At 43.8% G+C, this 22,859-nt stretch overlaps 1 protein-coding gene across 20 annotated transcripts in view; it reads right to left on the reverse strand.

Moving 5' to 3' along the window:
• SGIP1 (SH3GL interacting endocytic adaptor 1) overlaps window positions 1-22,859 on the reverse strand; it is a 271,977-nt gene that overhangs the window by 99,810 nt on the left and 149,308 nt on the right. For 9 of the 20 annotated variants that reach the window (XM_031968938.1, XM_031968933.1, XM_031968936.1 and 6 more), the window contains 6 exons: window positions 22,714-22,738; window positions 21,707-21,790; window positions 19,117-19,188; window positions 15,890-15,946; window positions 8,299-8,353; window positions 7,239-7,414 (listed from right to left, as the gene is read on the reverse strand). In XM_031968938.1, coding sequence (XP_031824798.1) covers window positions 7,239-7,414; window positions 8,299-8,353; window positions 15,890-15,946; window positions 19,117-19,188; window positions 21,707-21,790; window positions 22,714-22,738 — 469 coding nt within the window. The remainder of the gene's footprint in view (window positions 1-7,238; window positions 7,415-8,298; window positions 8,354-15,889; window positions 15,947-19,116; window positions 19,189-21,706; window positions 21,791-22,713; window positions 22,739-22,859) is intronic. The other 11 variants (XM_031968950.1, XM_031968943.1, XM_031968944.1 and 8 more) reach the window with 3 other exon arrangements.

A 22,859-nucleotide genomic window follows, 5' to 3' on the forward strand; every position in this document is an offset into this window, starting at 1 on the left:
AATATGAAGGTGAGTGCCAATCCCTCCCATAATGACTCAGCTCTTTACTAGAGCCCCCACGATTGGGGAAGGGAGTTTCTCCTGAGTAATATGAATTAGGCTTTGAAGGATGGGCAGGAGCTTAGCAGATGGAGAAAGGAGAGTGGGAGTGAATGGGGGGAAGGGAGGAAGGGAAAGTCATTCCAGGCAGGAAAGAAAGTACAGGAAATTACCAGCTTAGAAAAGCACATATCCCCAATGATGAGCAAAGATCTCTAAATCCTTGGGCTTTGGGAGCCTTAAAGTCTCACAGACAGAAAAAAAAAATCCCTCGTTTTTTCGGGCCTTTAAGGACAATGCTCTCTTTTGTTAACCTGCGTGCTTGTGTTCAGAAGTTCAATGCCTGGTTTGTAGTTTTCTTCTCCACCTTAATCCCTGTCATTCTGCATGTAGGTGGATGTTTCCTCAGATACTGGGACTTCTCCATTTTTGGATCTCCTCACCTCCCATAACCTACTTTTTAATTTTATTCACCCGCTGTTATTGCTATCACTTCTGGGCTCAAAAATTCAGAAAGTCCTTTATGGAACCAGAAATTTCTCTCATTCTGTCTCTCCCCGTGCCTTGGGTCCTCATGAAGCTTTTCCTCCTCCTCACTGTGACCATCAGTCTCACCACGCTCTCAGGACTTCCCGATGACCATTATCTTGGTCTTGCTCCTCAGCGTCTCTCACCCAGGCTATTATATAGCCTCTCTACCTCAATACCTTTCCCATCTTTTTCTTCTTCAATCCACAAAGCTGCCAGAGGGACATTTATGAAGCCTAAATCTGACTCATCACTCCCTTGCTTTAACTGTGGTGGCTCCTTATTAACCCTAGGATCAATCAGTTTGTCAGTCAATATGCATTTATTAAACATTTACCCTTCTACAAGAAATTGTACTAAGAGCTGGAAATACAAAGAAAATAAAAAAGACTCAGGGAGCTCATGTTTCAAAGGAGAAAACAAGAAATAATGAGGTCCATGCAGAATGCAGACAGATTAGAGGGGAGGTGATCTCAGAGGGGAAGTGCTTGAGGGACTAGGAAAGACCTTCAGAAGGGAAGATTTGAGCTAAGACTGAGGGAAACCAAGGAGCTAAGAGGAGAGAGGACATTCCAAGGTTGGGGGACAGGCAGTGAAGAGGTAGAGTCAGGAGATGGAGTGTTTTGTTTTGAGGAACAATAAACAGGAGGTTCCAAGTCAAGACATCTTTTTTGTGATATGATAGGTCCTCTTCAAGAACTAAGGGGTGAACAATAACAACAATTGTTGCGGAATTATAGAATAGGTAGAAGTGAGTAAAATGTAATGAGACTGGGGATTTTTTATTATACTATCCTATGAAAATGTTTTATTCCACAAATTAAGATGTTCATTACATAATTAAAAATTAAAGTTAAAAATATTTTTTTTAAACTGGGAAATGTTGGAGGGGGTCAGGTTATGAAAAGCTTGAAATGATAGAGGATTTTATATTTCTTCCTAAAGATGTAGGGAGCCACTGGAGCTCATCAAGCTGGGGATGATGGGAAATAATGTGGTTAGAACTATACTGTAGAAAATCACTTTGGTGACTGGGTAGATTGGATTGAAGTATTGTGTCAGGGAGAACAATGACAAAGTATTGAAGTAATGTGAGTGAAAGGGGAGGAGGGTCTTGTGCTCGGATGGTGTCTGTGTGCAGGGAGAGGTGGGGAGGTATATTGGAGATATTGTGAACCTAAAAAGGACAAGATTTGGCAATAAATTGGATATGTGGGATGAGCAACTAAATATAGACTCTTTTGTTTGGCTCCTCACATTCTGCTTCCAACCTACTTTCCCAAGCTTAATACACATTGTTCCATTTCATGGAGCGTTCTCTGGTCCATCCAGATTGATATTCCTGATGTTCTTCTCAAAAATCCATCTCCCATCTTCATGATCTTGGGCTGTCTCCTATGACTGGAAGGTTCTTCCTCTCTCAATAAACTGAATGTATGAATGAACTGGGTTGAGATCTTGGCTCTATCATTTACTATCCGTGTGATCTTGAGTATATCATAATACATATCTAGCTCTCAGTTTCCTGATCATGTTGGAATTGAACCATTTCCTGTAGTCCCAGGAAGTTCCAGGGGAATGCTGATGAAGTCATCCAATCCAAACTCCATCATGTTATAGTTTCAAGGTCCCCAGAAGAGAATCCAAAATTCTTAGGCCTTATTTTAAAGATAGAGAACGATGACCATTATCTCAAATAATTTTGGTTGATTTTATTCTTTCAGGCTATTGTCCAGATAGTTGGAGTGAGCAACAAAGAACCAGAGATATAGACATCTAAGCTCCCTTTATCCCTTGGATTTAAATTAAATTCTTCTGAACATGGGAGTGGGAGGAGGAAAATTACTCCCCAATACTGCTGACTCAGTTAGCTTTCTGGGATTTTTTTTTGTCAAAACACATCTTTGGATACTCTAATAAAGAACTAGATTGCCGTGGGAATATTTAGCATTAAGCTTTCTATCTTAGTAAGATTTTGCATTTAGAAGCACTTTAAGGCTTGTAAAAGGTTTCACAAATATGATCTCATTTGATAATTATAATAAACCTGAGAGGTAAATGCTATTATCATCCTTATTTTACACCATGGGGAAACTGAGGTAGACAAAAGATTAAGTGACTTGCCCGGAGTCACACACCTGGAAAGTGTCTGGGGCCTGATTCTAGGTCAGACACCATTGTATCTACTGTACCACCAACTGTTTCTAGAAGCAAATCTATAATATGTTTGCTTTTCATGTCTCCAGATAAATGTCTATATGTGTGTCTGTCTGCCTGTATTTACTGCACAAGTGATTTCCCCCCGCCCCAAATCAAAGATCTGCTCAGGTTTCCCCCTGCTCAGTGAGTCCCAAAAGTTTTCTATTATCTTTGGGACCAAATGTCAAATTATATGGTTAAAGCCACTTAACATTCTTCATAATCTGACCCCTTCCCAGCTCATCAGCTATCTTACATTTTACATTTTAACAATAAAAGCTGCTCCTCAAACTTGACACTCCATCTCTAGACTCAGTGCCCTGACACTGTACCCCAAGTCTAGGACACTGGGTCCCCTCACCTCTGCCTCTTCTTATCCTTGGGAAGAACACTCTGTCAGCAGGGAGAAGCAGGAGAGTCTTCCTACCTCTGATGCCCCTTGTCAGCTCCTGGAGCCAGCACCAGACTGCTTGAATGCTCATATAGCTTAAAGTGAGATTCAAAAACCCCATTTCTTTTGGTGAGATAGAGGATTGCCAGCCTTTCCAGGGTCCTTGCTGCTGGCTCCTAAAGCCTCATGAGTCTTTCCATCTGCCCTGCCGCTGGGACCAGCAGACTCCCTGAAAAATCATCTGACCTACTGAATTAACCTAAGAATGTCTCTGTGATGTCTCTCCCGTTGGATTGGGAGCAGTAACTGTCTTCCTTTACTCCATTTATTTCTCCATCTCTTAGCACAGTACTTGACACACATGATCACTTAGTAAATGTGTTTTTTAATTCCATTATTCATTGACTCACTCATTCAAGAATGGAAGCTAGTCTATTTGTCAAATTAATCTCATTAAACACATTTAGAAACAGGAAAGCTATGATTTAAAAAATCACAAAATCAGAACTTTCAAGCTAGAAGGCCATTTAGTTCAGTCTTCTCATTTCACAAATGAGGAAACTGAGACCCTGAGAGATTATAGAACTGAAGGGGACCCAAGAGGTCATCTAGTCCAATAATATGACTTTACGGATGAGGAAATAAGACCCTGAGTTATAGAACGAAGGGGTTTCTAGTCAATAATATGATTTTACAGATGAAGAAACAGCATTGTGTCTTGGCCCAAGTCACATAAATCTCAAGATTCAGAGACAGCATTTGAAACCCCATCCTCCAATGAGAAATTCATCATTCCCCTGTACTACACTGCATTCTGGGAACTTTGGAACGTGCAATTCAGGGTCTCTGAATCTTAGATCCAAAGCTGTGACTCATGGGGGAGAACCCTAAATCTCAAACACCTTTTCCAATAAGCCCATGCATCTCTGAACCAGAAAAGGATGACCCCCCCTATTTAACTTCTCCCTTGACAACAGAAATAACGAGTTGACCTCCGCTTGATGGTGCCTTTGGCATTCAGTGGATGCAGGCAGCTATTAAAATCCCAAAGCCCAAGTGTGATAATGGACACCAAAGACCTACGCCATGCACGGAGGTGCCAAAGTTGAGTTATCAAATCAATTCCAAAGCTCTAAGTGAAAAATCTTTCTATAATCCATAATAAAGGAGCGAGGAATCAGACTCTCAGTTTAAGCTATTTATATATCCAGCTTGGCAATTCTGCTCCTCGTAGCAGGTGCTATATTTCCATTAAATGCAAATACAGCAGCTTTTGTGACAGGGAGAAAATGTCTTATGATCTCTCCTAGGATACACACTTTGTGACAGTGTGCCTGATTCCTCTTGTAATTTGGTACTGAAAGACCGGGCTGATCTCTCCACTTCTCTTTAAAAAGTCCAAAATTATTTCTGAATTGTGGAAATCATTTCTGTGGTTCCTCATGAAATCAAACAGCAAGTCAGATTCCTTGGGCTTTTGGATGCCACCATCATGCACTGATCTCCGGCCTTTCCGGCACACAAAGACCAGTAACCATCTATATAAAGGTCCATCTCTTTGAAGGTGGCAAGAGACATTTTACAGATTTTACAAATAAGAGAACTGAGGCACACAGAGATTGCGACCTTCCTAAGATCACACAGAGTAATGAAATTAAAATCTGAACCCAGAGTCTGACCCTCAAAGCCACTTCTCCTTCCCCCATTCCACATTGCTCATTCTAAAGAAAGTCAGATTTCCAAAACAAAAGCTGTAGTCTCAATTACAGCCTCCTATTTTTAGAGGGAAGCTCTTATCCAGAGCTATGTCTCCCCAAGGATGCTACCCTCTTTTACCCCAGTCACCAGGGACAGAAATGCCCATCGGACTACCTGGTGCGTTTCCTATTTTCTTGTTAAGCAGTGGCTTGCCTGGGGTCAACATAAACTAAGGCAAATGAATTAGAAATCTTTTTGCGACCATTTACCTCAATGTTTTAAAAGTGTATAAACAATTTTAAGAAAGCAAAATTATTCTAGAATATGGTCTGGTGAAGACCCTTAAAAGGCAAATATCTCTGATCAGAAGTCACTGATATACAGACTATTACAAGAACTGAAATAAGCCTCAGAAATTATTTTTCATATCATATGGGTTTTCCTAAATAGGTTTTCAGGAGCAGAGGGAAAACTGCAAGAGCAAGAATAAAGTGAATCAAGTCCATCCTGAGCTCACTTAGAGGGTAAGCAATGATCATGCTGCCAGGAATAATTCTAATGGATACTATCACTGGATTTTGCCAGCTGTGTATAAAGTAGACTTTATGAAGTTACCTCATCCTAGGCCAACAAGAACATTTTCCAAGGCGAGATCAGGATTCTACCTGACCCTCTATCAGAGTTTGGACAGTTTATTAATTATTATTAATCTATTAATCGGCCCCTCATATAGACACCTCATTCTGCTGGAACATGGCAAAAGGCTGGTTATCTTGAAAGACCTTGCTAATGTTTTCTTTCTCATTTTTTCCCCTTCTTAATATGACTTTTCTTGTGAAGCAAGATAACTATATATATATATATATATATATACACACATATACATGTATATATATATATACATGTATATATATGTTAAATATGTTACAATATATGTTAAATCCTATATATATATGTATATAATACATAATTAATGTATTATGATTAATGTATAATGATTAATATATATAATCCTATATATATACATGTATATATATATATATGTTAAATATGTTACAATATATGTTAAATCCTATAGGATTTAACATATATTGTAACATATAGGATTTAACATATATTGTAACATATTTAACATATATGGGACTATCTGCCATCTAGGGCAGAGGGTGGAGGGAAGGAGGGGAAAAGTTGGAACAGAAGGTTTTGCAGGGTCAATGCTGAAAAATTACCCATGCACATGTCTTGTTAATAAAAAGCTTTAATTAATAAATAAAAAAAAGACCTTGCTAAGACCTCTTTTCCAGCTCGTCTCCTCTTGGGGTCATTTTTAGAGGACAACAATGGAGAGCTTACCAATCTCTCCTGAGAAATTAGAACAAAAATGCTACAGATCCAGTCCTCAGGAGCTTAGCCCACTGGAGACAATGTAGGGGAAAGTCAACATTATGGGCAGGTATATAGGCCAGTCACACAAACAAGGGATTTCAGGAGATCTGGTAGAAGGGAGGGGGTGGCCTGTGCTGCAAAATGAGCAGGAGAAATGTGAGACTGGATGATGAATGGAACATAAATATCATCATAAGAAAATATTGGAGAAAGTCAAATCTTTGGGACTCCATCATCGATGCATAATCAGTTCTGAGGAGTGAGGAGAGGTCCTATTTAACTTTGGGACACAGAAATAGAAAATTTTAAGGGTTTTTATAAATTAAATCTGTTCCTTTGGCTCTCTTACCCTCCCTCTGGGCTATTTTTAGGTTTAATATTGAAGGAAGAAAAATTAGGAAGTGGTGAAAAAAGGAGACAAGAAAAATAGAGTAGAAAAGGTGTGAGCTTTCTTTTGCTATTAATGGCAAATATTGCTTCAAAAGCCAGTTTGCCTCGGGCTTTCTAGCTGCTGTTTCAGCACCCACAGGAAACCAAGCAAGAAAGTCTCTTCTCCCACATTCTTGGTGGCAGTCAGGGTCCCCACACCCATTGAGATCTTAAGCATCCCAAAAACTACAAACATCTTGGACTGATAACCACAATGCTGTTAAAGATGGCTGATGTCTATGGAGAATTCCAATGGCTTCCGCTTCCCATAGACCCCCTTCACAGGTACAGTACATGTTACACAACGTGTCCCCCACCCATGTTACACACAAATGGGTACACGTATACCTCCACATCCATACCACCCGGCCACGTACTCCACACATCCTATGCATCCATGTGCACCATCTCCAACACACATATCATACACACGTATCACACGTCACCTCCCTCACACGCATCAGGGACCCTTCTCCCCCACCCCCCAACCTTAAGGACTTCCTAGAAACACGACCCCAGAGACGGGTGGGAGCCGCAGCCAAGGCCGGGGAGGGTGGGGGACACTCACCACTGGTGACGGCGAGAGCGCGATGTTGCCTATGGATGCCTTCAGCTCGTCCACGGTGGCCGCACTCTTGAGGACGTCTTTAGATTGCAAAGGTTTAATTTTGATATTAAACTTCTTGTGGGATTCTTCTTCCTCTTCCGATTCGCTTGAAGAATAAAAGTGCTTTCCTTTGGTAGGTAGATCACAGTTAAAGAGAACACGAGCCAATGGCGGGAGCAAGGAGGCTGAGACGGTGTAAGGGGGCCCTTTCCACCCGGAGGATTGTGGGGGCGGAACGGGACCACGCGGGCAAAGGGCTCGGCAAACCTGAAGGCTACGGCAAGGCTGGCTGCCGTCCAGGAGAGACGGCACAGACGTGAGTGAGGGAAGGCTGCTTTCAAAACCAGGGAGACAGATTCTGCCCCCAAATCCCCCAGACTGGCTCTGGCTCTCACTGCCCACCCTGACATCCTAAGACTAAATTACAAGGGGAAGTGGCCAGCACTGGAAGAGGGCGACTCCCCCTCTGGGAATCTTCCTTGTCAGTGAGGGCACAGGGCCAGCCCCAGCTCCCTGTCTCTAGAACCTGTCCGCTCCCTCTTACTGTACTCCTCAAGGAAAGGCAGGGGCTCTCAGAGAGCCCCAGTGATTCCCTCCTCTTCATTCAGCTCTCAGCTGGTCTGGAATTGATTATGTCCATACCCAGGACAACCCAACTATAGGGGCAGGGGGCTCTGGGGGACCGGGCTGGAATCCAGGAAGCCTGTTTGGAGGCAGAGGGGCAGGGAGGGCCTCCCGGGGAACTCTTCCTGACAGTCGCCAACAATCTGACTTGCACAAGATGTGAGATTCCCACAGTGGGTTCGCTCCACTCTTCCCCTCTCTTTTCCAAGACTAGAACAAGGCACTCGGCTCCTAGTGAGTGTCCAGCTGCCCTCTAATTCCCCAGGATCCCCCATCTCCAGCTCCCACCATGCTCTGGGCTAGGGCTAAGCCTTGGTACTCTAGGGGAGGCACCTTGGGACCGGCCTAGACCAGTCCCTAATTTACAGGGCGAGGACTAAAACGGGAACAAGGATATAGCCGGGTTCTTCTGGCCTGATGCTGTAGCCTTCTTCATCCAGCTCAGGAGAGTTCTGCAAAACACAAAGAAGGACCAGGTAAAAATGGCGGCCGCTGGGCACCTCCTGCTTGCACCCTCTCATCCTTTATGGCCACGATCTAAGGTCCCAAGAGCAAGTAACTGGGCAGGAGGAGTTTGTAAATAACGCCGAACCTGTCTGGGGAAAACGAGGGTCTGAAGACCTCTTCCAACACGCACCTGGGGAGACTCTGGGCTTCCTTATTTGTACCGCCCAGAACACCGGGTCCCAGGGCTTTTGTATGGTTCAAATGAGCCTATCTGAGACTTAGCCCAAGTCCCAGGAGCATCCTGAAGCCTTTCCTCAACATCTTGGCTGTGGGTTTCCTCCAATAATTACCTTGTTCGATTCCATGTGTGTTTTGTAGTGTACGTGTATGTGTATATATTGTATGTAGACCTATGCATGTATACGAGCAGCTAGATGGCACACAATTCATAGAACAGTACATAAGAGTCAGGAGGATCTGAGTTCAAATTTTATTTCAGACGCTTACTAGCTATGGGACTCTGGCACCCCGTTTGCCTCAGTTTCACCAGCTGTAGACTGAATTGAAGAAGGAAATGGAAAACCATTCTAGAATCTTTGTCAAGAAAAGCCCAAATGGGGTCATGAGGAGCTGGACACAACAGAACCACAATGCATGTGTGTGTGTACAGTATACACACTTACACGTATATACACATCCACTGAAGTGGGGCTTTGGGAGGGCAGGACTGGTCTTGGCAACTTCAGCCTCGTGAAGCTTCCAGCACTAAATCTCTGATGAGATCATCCTTTCCCCGCTGTCCCCACTCTGCTTCAAGATGAGTGGCTAAGTCCAATTGTTAGACTGGAAATTCTCGTTCTGGTACAACTGAGGCTAGAAGGATGCTGACCTCTGAGATCCTTTGATTAAATGAGTTTCTAGGGATACCCAAGAATCTGAGCAAACACACAGATGTCACAGACTTCCAAAGCTGGTAGAGACCTAAGCGCTCCTCTGGCGCTCATTTTTCAGATGAAAAAAAAATCAGTTTTAGGAAATTTAAGTCACTAAAGCAAAAATTGTTAGGGACAGGATTGAGACTAGACATCAGGTTCTCTGACTCCCAGGACTTTTCTTTTTTTGTGCTGAGGCAATGGGGATTAAGTGACTTGACTTAAGTCAAGGGTCACCCAGCCAGGAAGTTTTAAGTGTCTGAGGTTAGATTTAAATTAAGGTCCTCCTAACTTCAGGACTTGTCCTTTATCCACTGTGCCACCCAGCTGCTCTTGGGGCTTTTATTTAAATTTAGCATGGCTGTTCCTCACATTTTAAAAAGGAAAGTTGCAGTAGTATTTGAGATGGGTCAAAGCAAGACATGTACTGACCCTCCCTTCCCCCTGCTGACCAGTCTCCTTTCAGAGTTAGGTGTAGACACAATTCTGAACCTAATTGAGCTGCTGGTCAAGTATGCATGTACTAAGTAGTAGAAAAAAAAAGGAGGAAGAAGAAGTGGAAAAAGAGGAGGAGAAAGGAGGGAAGAAAGAGGAAGGGAGGAGGAAGGAGGAGGGAGAATAGGGAAAAGAAGGGAGGGAGAAAGAAAAGGAAGAAAGGAAGAAGAGAATAGGAGAAGGGGAAGGAGGAGAAAGAGGAAGGAGAAAGGGAAGAGGGAGGATGATGAAGAAGAAGAAGGAGGAGAGAGAAGAAGGGGAAAAGAGGGGGAAGGAGAGGAAAGGAGGGAGGAGAGTAGAGGAAGAAAAAGGAGAAAGAGGGGAAGAGGAATGAGGAGGTAAGTGAGAGAAGAGAAGGGAAAGGAGAGAAAAGAAAGGGAAGAGGGAGGAGGGAGAAGAGAAGGGAAGGAGGAAGAGAAGGGCTGACAATTTCTTGACTTTCATCCTTTGCCAGTAACCTGCACTGTGGCAAAGGCCACAAGGAAGACCATGAGGCTTAATCCTTTACCTGGCAGCAGATCCACTGGCAATCTGCAGTTCAACATTTCTCCCCACTTAGCTTTTCAATATTTATGCGATAATTTATTGAGAATAAAATCCCTTTATTACTTAGGCTAATTGGTGTTTAATGCATAATTGGAACAGGAAAGTTCTATGAAAGCTGATTAGCATTTGGGACTAAATGCATTTCAGAGAAAAACTGCTTCATTGGGACATTTTGCTGGTTACAAAATACAGAAGACTGGGAGTTGTTTGGGTTAGAGGGGAAAACACATGCAGAGTTGGGTAAATAATTCAGGATAATAGCTTACAAATCTATCTGCAAGGAACCTTGGAGGGTCATCTCATTGAAGCCCCTTAATTTTACAGATAAGGAAACTGAGATTAAATTAAGTGCCATGACTTCCCCAATGTCACGTAGGAAGTCAATGTCTAAAGCCAGGATTCCAACCCTCTTTGCTGCATTTCTCATTCTAGTTCATGTCCTTACTCTTGCCTCATTAAGACAATAACAAGAAGAATAACAAAGCAAATTCTTGGTGAAGCAAAACCAAGTGGAAAAGCCTGTGCTCTGTGCATGCTCCAATATCACTCTTTTCCTTTTTACTGTTGAATAGTACTGAACACAAATAGGTCATTTTAGAACCAAGGGGATTCAGTCACTCTGGTACACAATAGGTACATTTTTTCACTTACTCTGGTAAACCACAGGTACTTAATAAATGTTTACTGACTGTCAGGCATAATCTGAGAGGGGAGGCTTGATGAAAAAGGGTTAAAATTCCATTGAACAGTTTAATATACACTTATTAGGCATCTATTTTGTAAGAATAATAATAGCTAATATTTATATAGAACTGAAGATATACCAGATTTTATGCAAAGCATGTCATAGATATCATCTTATCAGACCTTCAGGATGCCCCTGGGAGGGAGGTACTCTCATTCTCTTCATTTTACAGATGAGGAGACGATCAGGTAAAGATTTAATCACTTGCCCAGGGTCAGACATCTTTGAACTCAGGCTTGGGGTTCTATCCAGAGCCTCAAAGAACTATACAAGGGATAAAAAGGCAAAAGCCAAAGAGTCTCAGGCAAGGAGACCTTGTTTCGCTGGGGATGATAAAGCATGAACATGGAGAAAGAAACACAAAATACATATGTGATGGTATAGTAATTTCAATAAAGAAAGGGCTCTGATGGAGGGGGTATCAAGGAAAGTGCCAGGAGGTGACGCTGGAGGTAAGAGATGACAAAAGCACAAAGGGATTCAGGCAGAACGAGGTCAGATCCATTTGGAAGTCACAGTGACCCTTTTCAGGAAAAGGTAAAGTTGGGACAGGATAAAAAATGATGGGATAACTACTTGCTTGTGATTAAGGGAGGCCTGTTAAAAAGCACTTATCGTCCAAGGGAGATAAACCGTGGAAAGGACTCGATGGTCTCTAAGGTCCTGAACTCAATGAGACAGTTTCTAAGGACACATAACCTGGGGTGTATCTAATTAGAAGAGAAAAATAAAACCAGCTCTGGCTCCTTTCTGTTTCACTTAAAGGAGCATTTATTAAGTGACTTTGATGGGCAAAGTCCTTTGCTAAGTATGGGGAAGCAAAGATACATGTGGTAAATTTCCTACTCTGAAGGAGGCTGTCATTGAATAGATGTTTAAAGAGAAGTGGACCAAGGAGAGAGGGAGGGAAGAAGAGAAGGAAGGAAAGAAAAAAGGAAGGGAGGGAGGGAGGGAGAGAGGGAGGGAGGAAAGAAGAAAGAAGAGAGGGAGGAAGGAAGGAAAAAAGGGAGAGGGAAGGGAAGGAAGGAGGGAAGCAGAAAAAGTAAGAAAAGGTAGGAGGGAGGAAAGGAGGAAGTAAAGAAGGAAGGAAGGAAGAAAGGAAGAGATAGCTATGCAGCCCACTTCAAACAACAACAATAAGAAACATAGGATTGAGGGAGGTTTCCCAGGGCCTCTATTAGGATTCAGTCTGACTCTGCAAGAGATGAATAAGCAAGAGGGTAGAGTAAAATTTTCCCTTCCTTTCTTTCTTTTTTCCTTCCTTCCTTTCTTCTTCCCTCCCTTCCTCTGTTTCTTCTTCCTTTCTTCCTCCTTCCCTCCCTCCTTTCATCCTTCCTTCCTCTCTTCCTCCTTTTGTTCTTCCCTCCCATTCTTCTTCCCTCCCTTTCGTCTTTCCTCCTTCCTTCCTTCCTTCCTTCCTTCCTTCCTTCCTTCCTTCCTTCCTTCCTTCCTTCCTTTTTTGCTTCTTCCTTCCCTCTCTTTCTCTCCTTCCCTCCCCTTTTGTGTTGTGCATAGAAGCCAAGCTTTAGAATTAGGAGACCATGGGTTCAGGTTTTGCCTTTGACGCATCCTGGCTCTGTGATCCTAGGCAATTTCTCATTGTCCTACGCAACTCCCTAAGTTGATAAATAAAGATGAACGGTTGATATGAACCCAGTGGCTGGGTTCTATCTTAGCAATTCTCAAAATCCATAACCCCACAGGTCTTTAACTCTCTTCATGGTTTGGTATCCCTAAAAAAAATCATACCCCTTGAATTCAAGATGATGATAAAGCTCTGGATTTAGCTAAGCTAGTCCCCAGAGCCATCAATCTCTAAGCTCCTCAGTTTCTCCAGTAGGACCTAATAGAGTTTGTTCAACATTGACATGATCTTCATGGACTCTCCATGCCAGGTGTAAGAACAGGACCATAACATTGCATTTTGGTCCAAGCTTTGGCTATCCCATTCCCTGGTCATCCATCTTCTCCCCAGCTGCCATGTGACTCCATAAACATCTCCCTCTAGATCCCCTGTCCCTTTTCTGGTTACAGAACTATAATAGAATCAATTCTGCCCCTGGTTTTTGGAAAGGCTATGTCTATTCCCCCGTCCAAATAAAAATGTACGTCCCTCCTAAACCATTGCTCTCTTTTATAATGTAAACGCATGGAGGGCAGGGCTTTTTTCCTTTTCTATCCCTAGCACTTAGCACTGTCTTGACACATGGTAATTGCTTAATTTAAAAAATCATTCATTTGGTTGAATTGAATTTGCTGTTTACCTGGTACATTCTATAGGATCCTGACATGACCCAGGAGCTGAAGATGATCCTGCTCAGTGCACTCAGGGAGCCCTGATCTAAATCATAAAGGGATGAAGAAATGAACAGGCTGGTGTGCCCTCATGTCTGCAGATATTCCAGGGAGAGGGAGGCCGCAGTACCAGGGCTCTGCCCTCTGGAGTCAGCTCGGATTGGGCCTCCTCCCTGAAACAAGCTCCGATTGCCTCGCAAGCTACAATATTCAGAGCAAGGCAGCTTCCTTCTCATTTCCCACCAGCTGCCCTCTATTGGACTTATCCATCTTGCCTAAGACCCCGCCCCTTTCTAGCTTCCCTTTGTCCACTATCCTTCCCCACTGGATGATAAGTTCCTTGAGGGCAGCAGAAACCCTGTTGTTCATAGCTGTATCCCTAGCATGTAGTGCTGTTCTCAGCACACTTAACACATGTTTATTGGCTGACTGAAAAACCATGACCATGCAGTAGAGATGGAGGGGACTCAGAGGGCTAAAAGCCCCAGATCAGCATCGAAGCTTCTCATTTTACAAAGAAGGGTTCTTGGTCCCAGAAAAATGAAGTGAAATGTCCAGGGTAAAACAGAGCAGGATGTGGACCTCAAAGTGATTGACTCAAAAGCCAGGAACTTTCCACTCCTCCATCTTCTTTTTTATGAGGGGCATTCAAATTACGCTCCAGTCAAACCCATTTCAAAGAGGGTGGTAAGTTGGGTGTGAGGGCAAGGCAGGAGGAGATGGTAGAAGGAGCTGGGACCTCAAGTCAGAAACTAAGGTTGAATCATCTGCTCTAGACAGTGAGGGGCGATGGGAGTGAGGGGCAGTGAGGAGTGTGGTCAGGGAGGAACAGTGAGGAATGTGGCCAGGGAGGGGCAGTGAGGGGCTATGGGAGTGAGGGGCAGTGAGTGGTACAGCCAGGGAGGGGCAGTGAGGGGTGTGTGTGGCCAGGGAGGGGCAGTGAGGGTTGTGAACAGGGAGGGACAGTGAGGAGTGTGGCCAGGTAGGAGCAGTGAGGGGGCCAGGGAGGAGCAGTGAGGGATGTGACCAGGGAGGGGCAGTGAGGGGCTATGGGAGGAAGGGGCAGTGAGGGATGTGGCCAGGGAGGGGCAGTGAGGGATGCAGTGATGGGGCTGATTTAGTCACTGAACCTGGGCTTATTAGCTGCATATTCTTTTTCACCTCCAAGGGCCTCAGTTTCTGTAAATCTGTAAATGAAGAAGTTGGACGAGATGCCCCCGGGTTCTCTCCTAGTTCTAAATCAGGGACCTGTGACGCTCCCAGAGCTCCTCCAGCTTTAAATGCATCATCTGGGGAATCAGCTCCATCCTATCCCTGCACACTCCTGAGCCTCAGTGACCTCATCTGTAAAAGAGAACTGATGATACTGGCCATGACTTCCCTCCCAGTGTTGCCTCATAGAGCTGTGGTCAAGATCAAATGAGTGACAGCATCTAATATATCTTAAAGTTCTATAGAAAAGTCAGTTATTCTTCTCTGAAGGACCTGAGAAAAGCCTGAGCTCTGGCCCATATCATCCCCTTTAGGAGGCCCAGAAAAAAGAGGTGAGCAGCGAACCTGCTTATGAACCTGCAGTTTGGCCGGTGTGGTCAACTCTAAAGGCGGATGGACAGGAAAATCAGATGTTGGCGTGTACCTTGAGAGTCTGCAAAGCACTTTTCATAAAGTCACATTTCTTGTAACTAGTTACTAAAGCTGTTAAAGTCCCCTTTTACAGATGAGGAAACTGAGGTTCTGAGTCTCATCCAGGTGACTTCCCCAAGAGTTGTACAGCAAACTATCCATTGTGGTGGGATTTAAAGCCAGCTCCAGGACTCCATCCACTGCACCAAAGTATGAGATGGTTTATAAGAGTCATTAATGGAGGCTAAGTAGAAGAGACAGCCCTGTGCATGGAGATGGGCTAATCTGGGTTTAAATCCCACCTTAGGCACTTAGCAGATGTGTGGCTCTGGACAGGTCACTAAACCTCACAGAGCCTCAGTTTCCTCATCTGTAAAATGAAGATGTTAGACATGATGACATCCAAGATCCCTCGTGACTAAATCTGTGAATATCTCTGAACCCGTAACTGTAGCTTAACTAACCTATTGATACCTTGAAATTTTCAAAGTGTCACATAGTCCACGTGTGGAATAACCCTCAGTTGCCTTCTCTGCAAAAGGATGGGAGTCGGGCCAGATGATCTCTCCTGAGGCCTTCCACATTATTATATTTTCTATGGCTTTCATCTGCCTTTGTTCTAATAAGTTCTGTGCGTCTGCCATTTTGAAAATGGGAAAATGGATCCGTGGAAAGGCAAAGGGAATTGTCTTTAGTCGTCCAGCTGGTTATTAGTAGTCAGCCTTGAGCTTCGCTTCTCACAGACCCCAGATAATGGGGCCGCCCGTGTGCCAGCGGACCGGGCCAGACTCCTCCAAGCGGGACGGATAGGATTTCATTAATACCCGAACCCAAATGTCAGCCTACAAAAGCTGCTCTCCTGGGCAATCTCTCTGTAACAAGATAATGACCCTTTGGATACTCACATATCTTTCCCAGTCAATCTCTGCATAAAATCCATTTGGGGCGCCATTGCTTTTCTTCTGTAATAAATGGGGAAAAGGGTGTTAGAAGAGATGCGCTTGAAAGGGAAATGGCGACAGACAACACAAGTCTCATCTGCACTTGGCATGAATTATCAAAAGCTAGCACGGGAAAGACAGATTCAGGAGATGTTGACCAGGGAATCACGCAGAACTGAATGGTGAGGTCAGCTGATCATGACACTGAATCATGGGAGGCTAACAATGGTGGGGTTTTTTAATGCTCCATTCTCAGAGGGTCTGGGAAATTCTGTCACTAGGAGGGCTACTCGGGGACACCTGTGCAATCGTGATTCAAGTGGGCTCGGATGAGCAGCTCCTAGAAATGGGAATCTCACATTCTAAAGACACCACTAGTGGCTCACAAGGATCTGTTCATTTTCCAAAATGGGAGTTCTAGCCTAAGTTTTCAACTTGTTTTTGCAGAGTATTATCCGCTTAATTTTAATTAATTATCCATTAATTTTGAGCTTTTGACTTTTTCACTATTGATCCGAATCTCTGTCAAAGGTTAGGAGGAGAAAGAGTAGGAACTAGCGTTTATTATCAAACACTTCTGCACACTTTGCAGTACACTAGTTCAGATATCCCACTCTGTTGCTTTTGAGTAGCTCTTGTACAGGTCGGAGGAGGATTGACTCTGATTACTTTCAGCGTGTCCCTTTCCTCCACTGATGTGCGGGCTGCATGGCTACTTCATCAGGACTAGGAAAGTCTTGGAGTTTTCCCCTGCTCTTCCCAGGTAACCGTTATAGACAAAGAAGAATCACTCAGACACGAGAGGGAAGGTATCGGAATGGAAGAAGTAAGCTTCCCTATTTCCCGTGAGAGCATCACACAGGCACAAAAGGGGGAGGACGTCCACCAAGGGAGCCACGGTCTTGGACACAGAGGAATAACGGGCCACCTGAGCCAAGCAGGGAAGTGGGAGAACCGAGGTTTGAGGCTCAACCCTTGTACTTTGCACTCATTAAACAAAAGCCACTCAACCTCTCGGGGATAACAAAATGTGCAGCTGTCTAGGACCTGTCTATGGGACCACTGGTTAGAGACTACCATCTCCAAGAGGGCTCCTGAGTACAAATAGAACCTAATGGGTTATGAGGTCATTGGATTAAAGGATAATAAAATGAGCAGATCTGAATGAGGACTTAGAAGCCAGTCTCCATAATGTACAACGGAGTCAAAGTGAGGTGGAATGAATTGTCTAAAGATCCCACAGGAAGTGGAAGAGACGGGATTTGAATCCATGTTTCCCGACATCATGCTCAAAGTTGCTGAACCCCAGACATCCCGTATAAACAGTGGGCTATTTAGGTTATTGTTTATAAACATGGAAAATAAAGTAAAATATTCTCAGTCAGAAAAATTTGGAAATATCCTCAGTTGGAAGAATTTGGAAAATTCCGATCTGGCTCCAGAGAACTTTTGGCCAGACACATGGTTCCACCCTCGAGAGTGACTGGGAGATAGACTGCATCTGTCCAGCCTGCCTTCCTCTGGAGCGACTGTGGAGTTTTTGAGTGCTTCTTGGGGAACCAAGGCAAGACCCAGGGCCACGGGGAAGTTTGCTTCCAGGATAACCTGTCCCCTTTCCCAACCCAACCTGGCTCCCATTTGGGGATCATGGTAAATAGTAGATCTGCCTTTCTGCCCACAAGCCCAGATTTTTATCAGCAGCCATAGGTCTTGATTCGATCAGGTCTAGGCTAACTGAAACATTTTGCAGTTTCCATGGAAACCAACAAAGAGGTTGAGGAACAAAACCCAATAAAAGGAAAGGGTTTGGGGCAAAAATAGAACTAATTAAAAACAAACATGAGACACAAACAAGCAGCCACAAAAAAACAATTAAATTATGCAACATGTGTTCACTACACACCCATGTACGCACACACACAAACATACACACACACACACACACAGTGCTTTGCTGGAAGAATTGGCAGCTTGTTTTCATAATTTTGGTAACTTCCTATAAAAAGGCTCTAATTTGCAGTAACAAAAACCAGCCAGCCAGGGACAGCACTAGTGCCTGGGTAGGGCCCTATTCCCAGGGTGAAACCCGAGAAAAATCAAAGGCTCGGTTTGGCTCCCTTTGTGCTCTACAGGTGAAGGAAGCCACTAAGGAAATGACAAGTGGGTCTTGCAGAATTGTGGGAAGGGATCATGGAAATAAAAGATGGAGAAAGGAAGGACCTAAGTTTTGGGAAGGGATGGTAGGGAACTCTTATTCTGCTGTGTTCACAGAGAAAGAAACTCTCTTCCCAGTATGCAAATGGCCAAAGGGGGAAATCTAACACAAATGTTAGCATTTTAAAGATACGCAGCCCTCCCCAAATATCCAGCCTCAACAGGAATTGTCTTCTGTGCTTCCTGTGGAGAGCTCAGAGATTAATCAGTTTTATCTAGGGATCTCAAAGCACTTTCCAAATTTGACCATTGATGAAATGAATTGGAATCCAACAAAAGTTTAACTAACAGAGCTGAGGATAGCCTTCTTGTCCACTATTCAGGGAAAGCTCACTGTTTTCATGTTTATATGGTGCTTTACAAATTGCAAAATTATTTTACATATGTTATCTCACTCAATGTTCACAACTACTTTGGGAGATAAGCGCTATTATTATCCCCATTTTGCAGATGGGGAAACTGAGTCTGAGAGTGTGACACTGAGTTGCCCAGCATTGCCCAGCTAGCAAATGGCTGGGGCTGGATCTCACTTCTTCCTGATTCCAAATCTAGCTCTTTCCACCACACCCCTGAGCTGCCTTAGGTTCAGGATGCACTGATCATCTAAAGGTTGCTTTAGAATCACATTAACTCTGGCTTGCCTTTGTAGGTTATCATTTCCATCAATACTAAAGATTTGTTTCTATGTGCCAGATTTAAGTTGTTTTTTATCATCCTTCATCCAGAGCACCCCAGAGAGCCAAAATCTTACGCTTAACCCTTAGAAAAATGTCCTGGGATTTGTGGGTAGGTAGGCAGGATGGGCAGGGGAGAGGCTAAGAGTTGACCCTTCGCTGCTTTTTCACACCAGTTTGGACACATCTAGAAAAAGATTCCCACCAAATGGAATTCGTTTTTTCATGAGTTTCCCAGCCTAGGTTTTTACTCACTGTTTCTACAACCCCTTGGAAACTTGAGACTAAAATCTGATTCCTTACCGATACTTTTTTTCCTCCTTCGCGTGCGTACTCTGCTTTGCTATTGTAGGGTGGTTCGTGTGGGCTGGGATGCTGGAATCGATTGGTTTGACGTAGAAAAAAGTTGTTAAAATATCTGCTTGTTCTTTTAGACACATATTAAGAATTACATGGAGTTGGCAAACATGGTATAGAAGGAAAAACAAAAGAGCTAGGTCGAATGTTAGGGCCTGCCCATCTCGGCAGGACTCCCTGCAGCCAAAAGGGGACCTGGGGGCCGTAACAAGGCTCTATTCAGCAGACATGCAATAGGGGAGGAAGGAAAAGGAGGAGAAGGAAAAGGAAGAGGAGAAAGAGAAGGGAGGAGGAAGTAGGAGGAGGAAAAAAAGGGAGGGAGGAAGAGGAAGAGGAGGAGGAAAAATGAAGGAGGGAGGAGGAGAAGGAGAAAAAGGAGGAGGTAGGAGGAGGACGAGGAGGAGAAGGAGACACATCTACTTTTTAGGGAGGATCTGATTCTTTATCTACCAGCATTTAACTGACAAACAGACACAAAGGCACACCAAAAGAGACAATTTTATCAAACATGACATTTCTCTGGTACGGGAAAGAGCTCCTGATTGGTAGCCTCACCATGGACCCCTCCCTCCGCCCTTTTCTCCTCACTCCTACCTCCTTTCTGACTGCTGATGGACCACCAGCTGGAAGGAGGGGACCCAGCAATTCAAACCCCATGGGCAGATCTGATCTCCCTCCAGGGGAGGTGTGATACCTCTCTGGCTAGTCTAGGGATGGATGAAAATAGGAACCACCAGGAAAAAGGACATTTGGTCCTATTCAAAGCAGATTTGGTCTTTAAGTTGGAGAGGGAATGGACCAAGACAGATGGTAGTGACAGCTGTAGATACACTCGCCAGTTGACAATAAGCCAAGCAGAGCCCTCGGTCATTCATGCAGTCTGACACCAAGGGGACTCTCTGGGGATTGAGCTTCTCCAGCATCCGGGCCAGAAATGGGCTTCCCTTCATGTCTTGGTCTGGTCGGGATGGTTTTCTGAGTCAGAGCAGTGATTCACTGTGATTACCCAACCAAGAAATAAGTCTACCTCTGCACGCATTTGCCTCTACATATAGACCCTAGAAATCGGAAGAAACGTCTCTTATCATGTATACCCTGAATCCCTACTTCTGAATCCCTCAATTTCCATGGAAATGAGCCTGTGTTTCCAAAGTCTCTGAGAAGAGTGCCAATTATGGTAGATTCTTACAAGCTCCCAAAACCTGTAGCGTGAGGCTGGTAATTACCTGGATGCTCCACTTGCTTATACTTGAGAAGGCTGAGGAAAAGTGCATTTTTCAGAGATGTTTAAGCCATCAGCTGAGGAAGAGGACATGGATCCCCCATTGCTAAGATCACACTTTTCCTAATGAAATAACCTATCACTAGTCTAAGATAAGATCCAGCTCAGAAACATATCGGCTTCTATTCATCTCGGAGAATCGCTATGTTGAATCCCGATTTCTTGTTCCCATCTTCTAAGGCAGCCATGTCGTGACTAAATCACCAGAGCACTGATGTGGCTACCCAGACGACTCACGTCTTGATAGAAATAAGCCTGAACTTAAATCAGCCAAACCCCAATAACAACCGAATTCAGAATAAACAACTCGGGTTTGGTACTGATTCAACTTTGACAAAACACCAGCTGTAGAGGTTGACTTCTGAAGCCTGCTGGTGATGGGGAAAGCGTAAGGGTGTGGAGGAGTGCATATGGGATGGGGGCGGGGGCAAGAAGGGAAAGAACCATGGGGGTTTTGTCCTATGATTTTAGCTTGCTAATCATTCCAAAAAGTTTGTCTGTAGAACTGAATTTTGTCTTATTTCCAGAGAATCCTTGTGAACCCAAACTTCTCTTGTTCTCAGATAAATCAGACAACAAACATTTCTTAAGCACCTATTATGTGCTAGATACTGTTAAGTGCTGAGAATGCAAGGAAAAGAGAGACTGTCTCTATAATCAAGGAGTCTATATATTCATAGTCTATATACTCAAGGGGAAAATTTGAATTAACTTCCTTTTCCATTAAGACTCCAAACTGACTTTTCTTAGGCAATAATTAAATTATTTAAAAGCCCTCTCAGAATATGAGCTTCTTGAGGACAGGGACTGTTGTCACCCTTCTTCACATATTCAGTGTCCAGCACACAGTAAGTGCTTAATAAATGCTTGTCCACTGATTTCTAACAAATCACTCTTGTGCATGAGGGACCTGGAAGGGAATAATGGCCTTAATGTGAACTAGTCTTACACTCACTGATTGCTTGATTGTATAGAAATCTGCCCCCGTTTCAGTTTAAACTGACAGTCCCTCAAAAAGAAGAGTATTCCCCCCAAATCGCCCAGTTCTGAAATGTATGGCACTTTAGATCAGAGGAAAAAAGGGCCAAGCTGGGAGAAGCAAGAGAAAGCCGCCAGCCCTGAAGCAGCAGGAGAAGAAGCCAGAGGAAATGAAACAGAGCCTTGCAAAGGACAGAATGCAGGGGAGGTGAGAGGACCCGCGAAACTCCAGACAGAGAAACAGGGAGAAGACACAGAGAGAGAGGTAGAAAGTACCTGAAACAGAGTTAAGGAGAGGGCTCTGAGCCAGAAGCAAGGGCTGAGGAGAAGTTGGGTCTTCTGGGTCTTTTTTTTCCCCTGCTGAATAGAGCCTTGATTACAGTGTTACCCAATGTCGAGTAGTTGCAATTTTGTTTCTTAACAGTTCATGGCAAGACCAACACTAATGCAAAGGGCTAAGTATCTCATGTCATGTGGTGGGGAAAATTCCTGCCAAAGCTGTAATCAACACCTCCACACGGGTACCATTTTTGAAAAAGAGCCTTTATGACTTTTTAAACATTTCTTTAAACTCTTGGGCTTATTTTAGCTCCCACTCTGAAAGAACATTCTGCCTGATGTGGGTCCACTTCAGAACAGCTGTTCCTTTCAAATTGACTTCTGATTTAGATTGCAATCATTTTGGAAGAAGGCACTTAAGTGCAACTCAAAGCAAGTCCACACCTGTGTCCACAGACGCCTTTCCTGGCCTGAATTCTGGCTGCCAGGAAGGCCTGAGAGGTGTTTTTAAATCCAGGGGATAGCCACATTTTAGCCTTGAAGGCTGTCCATCAAGATACAAATGATTTCACAAGCTTGCTCTGCTTTTGACTTTAACTTAGAAAGTATATCCACATCTAGGCTCTCCACCTTGTGGGCTCCCAGATTCACCTGTGACCTCCATTGTTTGCAGAAAGTGTCCTTAAACTTTAAGGTCTTTAGAGAATTCAGTATGAAAGAACTCACATTGGATGGTGAACATCCCCTGGATGACCTGCCCAGACTTTGGCCCTATATGTTCTTCCTTAGTTTCCTTCCTTACTACCTTCTGGGGCTTTTAGGTGAGATTAATAAAGCATATATTCCCTACCACTCACTTGGCCAGGAACATTGATACAATTAACATATTAAAAATAGAGATGAGGTCTAATAATCTCTTAAAGGTTATCATTACAGAAGAAAAGTTTTTAAAAATGCAGCAAACATCCAAACACAGGCCTACTGAGAAGTTACTCAATACTTACGATTCCATCCCTATCTGGCGAGCCTCTGCAACAAAGAGAGAGTGACAGAAATTAGAAGAAGGAAATATTTTTGGCAGATTGGAATAAAACTCAGAGTTCTAAACTGGATGAGTTTCTGTTTGTTTGTCACTCCCATCAGGCCACCG

This window comes from Sarcophilus harrisii, chromosome 4 (genome assembly GCF_902635505.1).
Source record: "Sarcophilus harrisii chromosome 4, mSarHar1.11, whole genome shotgun sequence".
Taxonomy (NCBI): Eukaryota; Metazoa; Chordata; class Mammalia; order Dasyuromorphia; family Dasyuridae; genus Sarcophilus; species Sarcophilus harrisii.